This window comes from Eptatretus burgeri, chromosome 15, assembly GCF_056783735.1.
Source record: "Eptatretus burgeri isolate ZD-2024b chromosome 15, Ebu_testis_v1, whole genome shotgun sequence".
Taxonomy (NCBI): Eukaryota; Metazoa; Chordata; class Myxini; order Myxiniformes; family Myxinidae; genus Eptatretus; species Eptatretus burgeri.
Window position 1 is genome coordinate 46,951,430 of NC_140975.1, and position 13,882 is coordinate 46,965,311.

Sequence of the window (13,882 nt, forward strand, 5' to 3'; positions counted from 1 at the left end):
TCCTCAATGCCAGACATGAAATCAGAGCCATCTCCCTTGACATAGCAAGTGCTTTCGATACGGTCTGGCACCCTGCCCTGCTCACCAAACTCTCTTCCTATGGTATGTATCCAAGGCCATCTCCACTCATGGCTCTCAGACTTCCTCTCCTGTCACAGCCAACATGTGACCCTTAATGGAGTTCTCTCATCCCCTCTTCCTGTCCAGGCCAGAGTAACTCAAGGCAGTGTTCTGGGCCCTGTTCTTTTCCTGGTTTTCATCAATGATCTCTGACTGGAAAATCCTGTATCTCTTTGCTGAAGACTCCACCCTCTGCCATACCATCTGCCATCCCTCAGATCAGCAAGCAACAGCCTCTTCACTTTTTGCAGATCTCAATAAAATCACAAGCTGGTCCAACACATGGAACATATCTTTCAATCCTGACAAATCTCACACTCTCACTGTCTCTCTGAAAGGACTGTATGGAACCCCGCCCCCCCATCTACTTTCCCAACAATCCTCTTGAAGAAGTCCTTTCATTCAAGCTTCTATATCTCACTACCTACCATGATCTTTCCTGGGAAAGCTACATTTCCAAGCTGGCCTCCAAAGCCAGTCGCCGACTGGGCATCTTCTGGCACGCAGTCCTTCCTTGGCACACCTGAGCTCCTGACCACATACAAAGCTTTTGTCCACAGCCTGATGGAGTACTGCTCTCCCCTCTGGGCTGCTGCTCCCACCTCTCACCTTTATCGGCTTCACGATGTAGAAACCAAGGCATTTAGGATCATTGGTATCTCCCGCGATGAGGCTGAGTATGGGTCTTTCACTCTCTCACCGCAGGCAGGTCAGTGGTCTTTCTGTCTTCTACCATCTCCTCTCTGGCCTGCTCCCCCCCCTGCTCTGTCTGAGATATGTCCCCCTTCCCCGCAGGGTGCTCAAGGTCTGCCAGCAACCTCCTTCTGGTAAAATTACCAAAATCAAGAATCACTGCTCACCTTCACTCTTTCATTCCTCTTTTTTTCCTGCCTTTGGAACAAACTCCCACTCTCTTCAAAACATCTGCTCACCACCATCTCTTATCTTCCCCCACCCAAAACCACAATCTTTTCCACCCCCTCTAATCCACCCAAACCCACCTCCTTCAAATTCCCTGCATTCCTTCCTGAAAGTCCCTGTGGTGTTCATCTTGTTTATGCTGTGTACCCCCGCCCCATCCCTCTCCCTTCCACAGATCTCATGTCTCTGTTCCACATATTTTTTTCCTTCCCTCTCCAGCCTCTCTTGTCTCCTGCTCCCCTTGTTGTACATTCTATGTGTTAGCTCTCATACGAGCCTCGACAGTGTATACAAATAAAACAAAGGCTCTCAAAAAATTCTCAACAGCAATGCAACTGCCAATCACCCTAATTACTTCAATAATCAGTTGTGTCAGCACTCCAAGGCATCTTGACTTGCGTCTTTGGCTTGGAGCACAGCAGCTTCTAGATCTGGTTATTGATGCCCACTCGACAACATTTTCAAATTCACCATGGAATTTCTGTCTAGTGGAGGAATTCACAGGAAAGCAGGGAGGGGTTCAGCAAAGGATGATCATACATGCACCTGAACAAAATGCTGCGGCATTGTGTGCCGTTATGCATCGCTGTGGCCGTGACACATGATGATTGCAGCGTCAGAACAAAACAGGAAAGGATGGTGCAGATAGACAGGAAAAACTTGCCAAAGAAGCACAGGACGAAGTACTGCACCGTCTGGAAGAATTTAGAGAAGAGCTAAATTGATAACAAACAGTAATAGCATGGCGGAGAGGGAGCAAATGCACAGGGAGAGTGATAGAAAACAAAAGGATGTGAAGGAGGAAAGCACAGAAAATGAATAAATCTTTCTCGGACTTACCATCTCCGGTATTCCTCACAAATATTCAAACCTATTTCCCTGTCTGATCTCCTTCCCCTCTAACCTGATATTCATTTATTTTCTCTGCTGCCCAACCCACATCTCCTCAGCCTTTTCCATATTCATCTTCAGCCCATGTTTATCAAATGCCTCCTTCCACTCCCCCAGTACTTTCTGTATCTCCTGCCCACTCTCCACAACAGCCAGATTGTCTGCATACAGCATCTTCCCCATACTACCCCTCAAGCTCACCTTCCTACTTACCAGCTCCATCACCATTATAAACATGAATGTGCTGAGAGCGCTTCCCTGCACTCTACGGGTGTGTTTTTACTAGTCTTGGGCTAGAGTAATAATGCTAAGGTCATCACTGTTTTATGATGAGAAAATGTAAGACATTCCTCCAGAGATGAGCACACATAAATATCAAACAACCACAAACCTTATTTGGCAAAAATTGTAGGTTCTTCCCAGTTGCTACTGTCATCACTGCATCGTCTGGACAGTTTCCAAGTAGAGAAATGCTTTTGGGAAGAAAATGGACAATAATTACCTCCCTCCCCACCCTTTGCAAATCACACAAAAGCAATGTTAATGAATATGTATGGCAATAAAACTTGCACAGTGAGAAAGTAAAGGAGTTCAATTGTCCAAAAAGCATATAAAAAAACAAAACAAAGAAAAAAAAAACCTTACAATGGCCATTTTTGATGGCATCACATTTTTGCCTGCATTGCACTGAAAATACTCTCCATGCAACTTCTGACTTATTTTGTTGTGGCAGGTCACAAGTGTGTGTGTGTGTGTGTGTGTGTGTGTGTGTGTGTGTGTGTGTGTGTGTGTGTGTGTGTGTGTGTGTGTGTGTGTGTGTGTGTGTGTGTGTGTGTGTGTGTGTGTGTGTGTGTGTGTGTGTGTGTGTGTGTGTGTGTGTGTGTGTGTGTGTGTGTGTGTGTGTGTGGTTGGTCGTTATCTCCATATGCGGGTTTCAGAAGGTGGAACGGAGTCCTCCCAGGACTCGAAGTATCCACCTTCATTCCAGTGAAGGATCTCGATTCATGGGCTAAGTTGTGTTGTTCTCAGAGTTTTGTTTCAAGGGTTCTTTTCAGGATTGTCACTGAGCCTCAGGCAGCCTCCTACTGTAGTTCGTTTGTAGTAATGTTTTCAGGAATGGTTTGTTGGATCTTTCAAATATTCTTCTTTATCATTCCTGTTGCTCCAATTTTGGCAATCTTCAGCTTCCAGGATATTTTCACTTCATTTTTGAGGTCTTGATATTTGGTCATTTTCTTAATTTGTGTAATTTAGATCAAAATCACTGGGTACTGAAACCTCAATTTACGATGCCTTCTTTTCCTTTTTGTATCTGAGTACAATGTCCGGTCGCAGTGATTTGTTTTCTATGTTCATGCTGGATGGGATCTATTTGGTGATACATGAGCATTTCATCCTCATTTACAATTCTTGCTTTTGGTTCATATTTTCATGAGTTTTTCTGGAACTGGGATGTTAAAATTTCTACAGATGTGCCAGTGGAATACTCTACTTACCTTGTTGTGCCTTTGGATGTTCAGCTGTTCTGACATGAGTTTTTACATACTGATAGCATTCGACTCGTGCTGTTTCTACCTTGCAGAGCCTACATTAATTTGATTGCTCAGTCCTGCCATTTTCCTAAAGCCATTCGTGTAGTGTCCTTTGTCTTGGGCATTTATGATTTGTTCTCTGTCGTAATTGAGCTGACCTCTTCTTTTCTTAGCCATTCCAGTGATCCTTCTTTGTCTATCCCAATCAGTCCCAACTCTTTTTTTATATTTCTCTGCTGTCTTGTCTTTCTCCCAATTGTTATATATATATATATATATATATATATATATATATATATATATATATATATATATATATATATATATATATATATATATATATATATATTCACCAGAATAAAATTTATACCATACAGTATATATATATATATATATATATATATATATATATATATATATATATATATATATATATATATATATATATATATATATATATATATATATATATATATATATATATATATATATATATATATATATATATATATATATATATGCCTTTCTTGCAATCATTGGGGCTGTATTTGTTGCTGTTTCGGTTTGGTGCACGACATCTTCATTTCACACCTGTTTTGGAAGTTTTTTGCAAGGTGAGTGAAAGTAAGGTTTGTTGTGTTCATGCCTGTAAACAAATTGTATTCAGTAGTCTGTTGAACCTTTCATGTAATCTGCTAATCCTACAGTCGTCACTCTGTGCACTTGCTCGAGTTCCATCAGGCCGCCATCTCCTTGTTTTGATATCTAGTGTACCAATTCCCACTTGTGGCGGGTTTACTATTCCGCAGCTGCATTGGAACAATACTGCTAGTTGGTTTAGCTATTATTTTGTTCCTTGGGGAGAGGTATGTTTTCAGGATCATCCTCGTTCTATGCAGGTATTCTTTGGTACATGTTTTGCATTTTTTGTTGTATCATATTTGGTGACTCTTCTATTCCGAGGTGCGCTATTTGCATTATGCTTCGTTGTATTTAGGTCGATTTTTATGTTGCCCGTTTTTGTTGGTCTACCTTGCACAAATGTGTACTTGACACACTTATCTAGGGCAAATTCCATTTGGATGTCGTCGGAGCACCGTTTCACTAATTTCAGTTGTTCTGGGAATTATTTGTTGATCAGTGCAAAAAGTTTAAAATCATCTATGTAAAATAGATGTGTCCCCTTTTGGTTTCTTTGGATGTTCTTCGATTGGTTGTTAGAGTGTATCCATGTCTTTGCTCATTAATAAAGTTACTTAGTGGATCTAGAGCAAGGCAAAACAGGAGGGGAAAGGCCCTCCCCTTGGAAAATCCCGTGTTGCATCTTCACTCCTGGTATTTCGATTTTTCCTTCCGAATGCTACAGGATTCGTGTGGTATTCCAAAGCTCCATTGCTTTCTCAATAAGCTTGATTATTTGGGAATTTATCTTGTATATTTGCATGCACTTTATCATCCATGAATGTGGGACTGTGGACAGATTGGTTCTTCTCCTATTGCAGTTTTCGAGTATTTATAGCCTTGTTTAGTAGTTGGTGGTCTATTGTTCTGCAGCATCCTCTACGGAACAGTAGAGTTGCTGAAGTGTGTGTGTGTGTGTGTGTGTGTGTGTGTGTGTGTGTGTGTGTGTGTGTGTGTGTGTGTGTGTGTGTGTGTGTGTGTGTGTGGTTGGTCGTTATCTCCATATGCGGGTTTCAGAAGGTGGAACGGAGTCCTCCCAGGACTCGAAGTATCCACCTTCATTCCAGTGAAGGATCTCGATTCATGGGCTAAGTTGTGAAGTTGTGTTGTTCTCAGAGTTTTGTTCCAAGGGTTCTTTTCAGGATTGTCACTGAGCCTCAGGCAGCCTCCTACTGTAGTTCGTTTGTAGTAATGTTTTCAGGAATGGTTTGTTGGATCTTTCAAATATTCTTCTTTATCATTCCTGTTGCTCCAATTTTGGCAATCTTCAGCTTCCAGGATATTTTCACTTCATTTTTGAGGTCTTGATATTTGGTCATTTTCTTAATTTGTGTAATTTAGATCAAAATCACTGGGTACTGAAACCTCAATTTACGATGCCTTCTTTTCCTTTTTGTATCTGAGTACAATGTCCGGTCGCAGTGATTTGTTTTCTATGTTCATGCTGGATGGGATCTATTTGGTGATACGTGAGCATTTCATCCTCATTTTCAATTATTGCTTTTGGTTCATATTTTCATGAGTTTTTCTGGAACTGGGATGTTAAAGTTTCTACAGATGTGCCAGTGGAATACTCTACTTACCTTGTTGTGCCTTTGGATGTTCAGCTGTTCTGACATGAGTTTTTACATACTGATAGCATTCGACTCGTGCTGTTTCTACCTTGCAGAGCCTACATTAATTTGATTGCTTAGTCCTGCCATTTTCCTAAAGCCATTCATGTAGTGTCCTTTGTCTTGGGCATTTATGATTTGTTCTCTGTCGTAATTGAGCTGACCTCTTCTTTTCTTAGCCATTCCAGTGATCCTTCTTTGTCTATCCCAATCAGTCCCAACTCTTTTTTTATATTTCTCTGCTGTCTTGTCTTTCTCCCAATTGTTATATATATATATTCACCAGAATAAAATTTATACCATACAGTATATATATATATATATATATATATATATATATATATATATATATATATATATATATATATATATATATATATATATATATATATATATATATGCCTTTCTTGCAATCATTGGGGCTGTATTTGTTGCTGTTTCGGTTTGGTGCACGACATCTTCATTTCACACCTGTTTTGGAAGTTTTTTGCAAGGTGAGTGAAAGTAAGGTTTGTTGTGTTCATGCCTGTAAACAAATTGTATTCAGTAGTCTGTTGAACCTTTCATGTAATCTGCTAATCCTACAGTCGTCACTCTGTGCACTTGCTCGAGTTCCATCAGGCCGCCATCTCCTTGTTTTGATATCTAGTGTACCAATTCCCACTTGTGGCGGGTTTACTATTCCGCAGCTGCATTGGAACAATACTGCTAGTTGGTTTATGGCTATTATTTTGTTCCTTGGGGAGAGGTATGTTTTCAGGATCATCCTCGTTCTATGCAGGTATTCTTTGGTACATGTTTTGCATTTTTTGTTGTATCATATTTGGTGACTCTTCTATTCCGAGGTGCGCTATTTGCATTATGCTTCGTTGTATTTAGGTCGATTTTTATGTTGCCCGTTTTTGTTGGTCTACCTTGCACAAATGTGTACTTGACACACTTATCTAGGGCAAATTCCATTTGGATGTCGTCGGAGCACCGTTTCACTAATTTCAGTTGTTCTGGGAATTATTTGTTGATCAGTGCAAAAGTTTAAAATCATCTATGTAAAATAGATGTGTCCCCTTTTGGTTTCTTTGGATGTTCTTCGATTGGTTGTTAGAGTGTATCCATGTCTTTGCTCATTAATAAAGTTACTTAGTGGATCTAGAGCAAGGCAAAACAGGAGGGGGAAAGGCCCTCCCCTTGGAAAATCCCGTGTTGCATCTTCACTCCTGGTATTTCGATTTTTCCTTCCGAATGCTACAGGATTCGTGTGGTATTCCAAAGCTCCATTGCTTTCTCAATAAGCTTGATTATTTGGGAATTTATCTTGTATATTTGCATGCACTTTATCATCCATGAATGTGGGACTGTGGACAGATTGGTTCTTCTCCTATTGCAGTTTTCGAGTATTTATAGCCTTGTTTAGTAGTTGGTGGTCTATTGTTCTGCAGCATCCTCTACGGAACAGTAGAGTTGCTGAAGTGTGTGTGTGTGTGTGTGTGTGTGTGTGTGTGTGTGTGTGTGTGTGTGTGTGTGTGTGTGTGTGTGTGTGTGTGTGGTTGGTCGTTATCTCCATATGCGGGTTTCAGAAGGTGGAACGGAGTCCTCCCAGGACTCGAAGTATCCACCTTCATTCCAGTGAAGGATCTCGATTCATGGGCTAAGTTGTGAAGTTGTGTTGTTCTCAGAGTTTTGTTCCAAGGGTTCTTTTCAGGATTGTCACTGAGCCTCAGGCAGCCTCCTACTGTAGTTCGTTTGTAGTAATGTTTTCAGGAATGGTTTGTTGGATCTTTCAAATATTCTTCTTTATCATTCCTGTTGCTCCAATTTTGGCAATCTTCAGCTTCCAGGATATTTTCACTTCATTTTTGAGGTCTTGATATTTGGTCATTTTCTTAATTTGTGTAATTTAGATCAAAATCACTGGGTACTGAAACCTCAATTTACGATGCCTTCTTTTCCTTTTTGTATCTGAGTACAATGTCCGGTCGCAGTGATTTGTTTTCTATGTTCATGCTGGATGGGATCTATTTGGTGATACGTGAGCATTTCATCCTCATTTTCAATTATTGCTTTTGGTTCATATTTTCATGAGTTTTTCTGGAACTGGGATGTTAAAGTTTCTACAGATGTGCCAGTGGAATACTCTACTTACCTTGTTGTGCCTTTGGATGTTCAGCTGTTCTGACATGAGTTTTTACATACTGATAGCATTCGACTCGTGCTGTTTCTACCTTGCAGAGCCTACATTAATTTGATTGCTTAGTCCTGCCATTTTCCTAAAGCCATTCATGTAGTGTCCTTTGTCTTGGGCATTTATGATTTGTTCTCTGTCGTAATTGAGCTGACCTCTTCTTTTCTTAGCCATTCCAGTGATCCTTCTTTGTCTATCCCAATCAGTCCCAACTCTTTTTTTATATTTCTCTGCTGTCTTGTCTTTCTCCCAATTGTTATATATATATATTCACCAGAATAAAATTTATACCATACAGTATATATATATATATATATATATATATATATATATATATATATATATATATATATATATATATATATATATATATATATATATATATATATATGCCTTTCTTGCAATCATTGGGGCTGTATTTGTTGCTGTTTCGGTTTGGTGCACGACATCTTCATTTCACACCTGTTTTGGAAGTTTTTTGCAAGGTGAGTGAAAGTAAGGTTTGTTGTGTTCATGCCTGTAAACAAATTGTATTCAGTAGTCTGTTGAACCTTTCATGTAATCTGCTAATCCTACAGTCGTCACTCTGTGCACTTGCTCGAGTTCCATCAGGCCGCCATCTCCTTGTTTTGATATCTAGTGTACCAATTCCCACTTGTGGCGGGTTTACTATTCCGCAGCTGCATTGGAACAATACTGCTAGTTGGTTTATGGCTATTATTTTGTTCCTTGGGGAGAGGTATGTTTTCAGGATCATCCTCGTTCTATGCAGGTATTCTTTGGTACATGTTTTGCATTTTTTGTTGTATCATATTTGGTGACTCTTCTATTCCGAGGTGCGCTATTTGCATTATGCTTCGTTGTATTTAGGTCGATTTTTATGTTGCCCGTTTTTGTTGGTCTACCTTGCACAAATGTGTACTTGACACACTTATCTAGGGCAAATTCCATTTGGATGTCGTCGGAGCACCGTTTCACTAATTTCAGTTGTTCTGGGAATTATTTGTTGATCAGTGCAAAAAGTTTAAAATCATCTATGTAAAATAGATGTGTCCCCTTTTGGTTTCTTTGGATGTTCTTCGATTGGTTGTTAGAGTGTATCCATGTCTTTGCTCATTAATAAAGTTACTTAGTGGATCTAGAGCAAGGCAAAACAGGAGGGGGAAAGGCCCTCCCCTTGGAAAATCCCGTGTTGCATCTTCACTCCTGGTATTTCGATTTTTCCTTCCGAATGCTACAGGATTCGTGTGGTATTCCAAAGCTCCATTGCTTTCTCAATAAGCTTGATTATTTGGGAATTTATCTTGTATATTTGCATGCACTTTATCATCCATGAATGTGGGACTGTGGACAGATTGGTTCTTCTCCTATTGCAGTTTTCGAGTATTTATAGCCTTGTTTAGTAGTTGGTGGTCTATTGTTCTGCAGCATCCTCTACGGAACAGTAGAGTTGCTGAAGTGTGTGTGTGTGTGTGTGTGTGTGTGTGTGTGTGTGTGTGTGTGTGTGTGTGTGTGTGTGTGTGTGTGTGTGTGTGTGTGTGTGTGTGTGTGTGTGTAAGTTGCTGTTGTTGGCTGCTATCTCCACATGTGGGTGGGTTTCAGGATGTGGAAGAGAGAACTACCAGGACTTATGGTATCCACCTCGGTGAGTGTTTGTGTGAGTATTTTATTCTAGTTTACTATGAACTTATTCCTTATACATTCTCCTGATCGATTATTTCAAATGTGAATATGATAATGGTCCATATGATAAAAAAAGTAATTGCAATTAGTTACACAGTTGGGAATAACTTTGCAAATCACATGACATTTATAAAAGATTTAAAATGCAGAAAGAAGCAAAGAAAGATATACCTGATAAGGGGGTGAGCAAAGCAAGAAAGCCAGAGAATATCTGTGGTGCTGAGTGGTGGAGGAAGCTGGAGGAAACATGCCAATACCTGGAATAAAATAATGAAACAGAAGTGATATTTTTGTATTCTTACCATCACTTGAATGATGGGCATAATCGGAGGGCAGTATGACTGAGGTATTACATAAATAAAAGACAGCTTGTGCGAGATTATGCAGCACAAGTTTTAAAGCTATAATAAATACAGCTTCTGTTTAAATAGTTTTGCAGGCCACATACTTGAACAAGCATGATGCATAGCTGGCACTGCAGGAGGAACAAGGAGCACTTTCTCATGCTGTTGGTCATATGTCGAGCCTGCAAAGTAGGCATATCATGTTAAGGGTGCAGCGTTTATGAAGACAGAATCATTTAAATGCCGCTCGGTAGAAAGGAAACGAGCAGATTCCTGACCGGCGGTGACTGGACAAAAATAACCATTATTGAAATGAAAAACAAAACACAGCAATAGTGCTAAAAAGCAGCCTACTTGGGAAGCAATTACTTATTGCAGTGTTTCAGAACAATTAAATGGAGGAACTGAATAAAGGGCTTTGTAACAATCGTTATAACAATAAACACCAGCAAAAACAGAAAAGAGGTCTTACAAAAGAATTTTCTCACCATTCTCCAGCCATTACGACAAATAAAATCTAACCATATATCCCCAAGAATTGTGATACATTCATGGAAACTTTCAAAGCCACAGGAGGCCTTACCTGCTTGACGAGTTTTATAAGGCTCATATTCTTCTCATTTTGAAAAGATATTGAGCATGGCAGGCTGTTCAGCAAGGTTGAAATGTGCAGAGGATCCAAAACCTCATTTTCCATGACCTCCACAGCTGTCGCGGTAGCAGCCGCTGTCATATTTGCACTTCTTCCGTAGCTAAAGCCATCCCAGGTACAACGGGATGGATAGAGCGGATCGAGAGCAAGGCTAAGGAGAAACAAGGCAGGGAGTGTGATGCGACATCGTTTAATTCAACAATCCAGTTTGAGACGAGACTGTTGCATCATAGATCATTTGACGATACTATTTGAGGATTTGCTTTGACTTGTCAAGATTTTTATTATTCAAAAAAGTTGTGAAAGCCAGTGTTGAAAATGCAAAAGCCCAAACAAAGTTTTTTTAAAAAGACCAATCTAAGCACATATAGCTTGTATTGTCTCTAATGAAGGCCATGCACCATAAACATTGGCCTTTGAGCTATTGTAAGATCCTGAAGTTGGTAGTGCTTGCAAGTGTCTGCACTGTGGTTCTTTCAAATAATTTTTGTAAATATGGATTTTCCCAATTATAAATTTCCCTTTCCCATCAAAAAATATTTTATTTTTGTTTGAAACGGCTATATTTTTGATTTTCTAAGTTCTGCGATGCATCAGCTATACAAATGTTATAGCCAGCAATATCTCAACTTGATGGTTAACCACTACAATTCCAATGAATTTAGGAAGGAACAATCAGGAACATCTATCTGAACATGTGTTCAAATACCATATTTTAGACAAAAATTCATTCTGATATAAGAGTAGCACATCTGACAGGAGTTACAACATTCACCACATATCAATTTGTTGGTGTACATTAGTGGTTTCATTGTTAATTTCAACTCCGAACACCAGGGAAGGGTTAAGAGTGGAGAAGGCGTGGCACCCACTAATATTTATAATATTTGCTATTAATATAAACAAATATTTATAAAATGTAGCTCAAATTCTTTTTCAACATATCCAAAAGTATGTTGTAAAAACGTCACAAAACATCATAAAACTTGAAAGGCAACTACATGACTACTTACTTAAACAGCAAACATCCAATTATACAGGCATTCAAATCTCAATGAACAAGGAATTGCAAACTGGGAAGCATGTGGTCATTCGAGTGAAAGATAGTCAAGTTTCAAACATCCTGAGATCTCAAGCTGGCCAGTAACCCAAGTTGTGTTCATTTGTCAATAAGAATAAATATAAAATGAGTAAAAATTCACCAACATCACTTTGAATCCTTCAAAGGAATTGCAAATGTTTCCAAAGGAAATCTGGTTGGGATGTTCTATTTTAATTTTCTCTCAACAGTGTCTTTTTCCAAATAATACAGTTGAGAGAGGGAAAAACAAAAGAAGGCTAACAAGAGAACATAACATAATAAGGGCTTCACTTGAGTAACCTATTTTAGTCCAGTGCAAGACAAAGGACTCCCTCAACATGGTCTATTTATTATCATTATAATTATTTTTGTTTCCTTGCAATGAGGTCGTTGTACTCCAGCAATTTTTTGTCCCCCGCCCAGCCGACAAGGTCGGAGACGGGGGACATTAAAGTGAGCTCTGTCCGACTGACTGATTATCCATCCATGTACTTTTGTGTATGCGATATTTAAAAAAACTGCTGATCATATATCTTTCCTTTTGCAGATATCTATCTCTTCCTCATGGCATTGTTTCAACCTGATTACATCACGGCTGTGATTGGCCAAATTCTGTTGCCATAGCAAATATCTCGGTAACCCGGCTTGTGTACGCGATATTTCAATAACCGTTCAAGATTTAGCTTGCGTATTACACAGATGCATTTTTCATACCACCCTAAAGGTGAGAGACCGAGAGTATCAGTTCCTTTTTTCAATTTTGTCTGTCAATCTTCTTTGGTCTTTCTCTGCTTCTTCCAGGTTTCCAGTTTGCTATTCTCATTATCTAGTGCTTGTGCATTCTTCTCACTACATATCCAGCCCTGTTCCTTTTTTTCTCCGTCTTGATATGTAGTGAACAATTTTGGTGAGATCGTATCCCCTCATCTGATGCCTTTTTTTACTCTGATCTTGCGATAACTTTGGTATAGTTTCAAGGTCGCTATTTAACCATCGGTGACTTCACTTTATATATTGGTACAGCTGGAGTTAACATTATGGCAATGTCAAGGTTGTGTTTTCATGCTGTCAAATGTTATATTCATTATCAATAAATGCTCGGTACAAATGCAATTTGTATTATCCTGAATTTTACAGAAGGTGATTTATTGTATGATGGTGAACCATGGATGAGTATCCACTTCTAAAACATGCTTACTCTCGTGGTTGGCTGATGTCCAGTTCAATCGTGACTTGGAAATTGTTACCTTTTGTGAACTTGTATGTAATGGAGGGCAGGGTAATTGGACAGGCAATTCTTCACGTCCATCTGATGTCCTTTTCTTCGGGACTTGCACCAGCTCTGAGTTTTTCCAAGTTAGTTTTGTTTTGTTTTTTCCTCTTGTAACCACTTTTGCAGCTGGCAGGATCGACTAGAGGTACGCACACTCTCCTCCAAGCTGTCTAGCCTGAGTTTGAATCCCAACCCAGTGATAAACTGTCATCCCAGTGTTTCACAGGCAGGATGATTCATCAAAGTGTGGGCTGTCCCTTGGATTCACGTTAAACAAGCATCCCATCTGCTGGCATTAGTTGGTGGACGCTAAAGATCCCATTGTGTCCTTCGCGAAGAGTAGATGAGTTATTGTCGGCACCATGGCCAAGTTCCAAATTCCTGCCATAATTATTGCTGGAAAGGCAATGAAAAAACCACGCAGTATAACCCTTGCCAACAAAATTCTTCAGCAGCACAAACACTCTGTAACAGAGTATGATACATCAGAATCAGAGAACCACTTTTGGTAACTTACCATGGAGAAATTCTCCATTGGTCATCTTTAACCACATGTCACAATTTCATCTTCTCCACATGCCTTTGATAAGCTAACAACAACTGAAATATAAATTAATGATATTCCTGGTAAAGTTTTTTTCCAAAAATACTCCAGTGACTAAAGAGATTTGTCGTAAAAGAACTGTCAGAAAAATTAGCAGGCTTCTGCCCCACAAAGTGCAGATATAACCATCAATAACTAACTTTGACCAAGTGTTCAATATCAGACATTTATTTAAAGGAAAGAACCCATATCTCTTAGAACAACTTCATTGCTTTCAAACAGGCCTTTGATAGTGTTTGACGGAAAGGATTATGACAAGTTTTAAGAATATCCGGGTCACTAGATAAATGAGTAAAATTCAAAGGATG

The 13,882-nt window shown here is 39.4% G+C and overlaps 1 protein-coding gene across 1 annotated transcript in view; it reads right to left on the reverse strand.

The window, feature by feature from the left end:
• The window catches only part of TMEM94 (transmembrane protein 94), a 169,887-nt gene that overhangs the window by 25,512 nt on the left and 130,493 nt on the right, over window positions 1-13,882 (reverse strand). The window contains exons 24-28 of the mRNA XM_085858417.1: window positions 10,548-10,767; window positions 10,069-10,146; window positions 9,792-9,877; window positions 2,324-2,405; window positions 1,588-1,736 (exon numbers count right to left, since the gene is read on the reverse strand). Of these exons, the coding sequence (XP_085714543.1) occupies window positions 1,588-1,736; window positions 2,324-2,405; window positions 9,792-9,877; window positions 10,069-10,146; window positions 10,548-10,767 (615 nt within the window). The remainder of the gene's footprint in view (window positions 1-1,587; window positions 1,737-2,323; window positions 2,406-9,791; window positions 9,878-10,068; window positions 10,147-10,547; window positions 10,768-13,882) is intronic.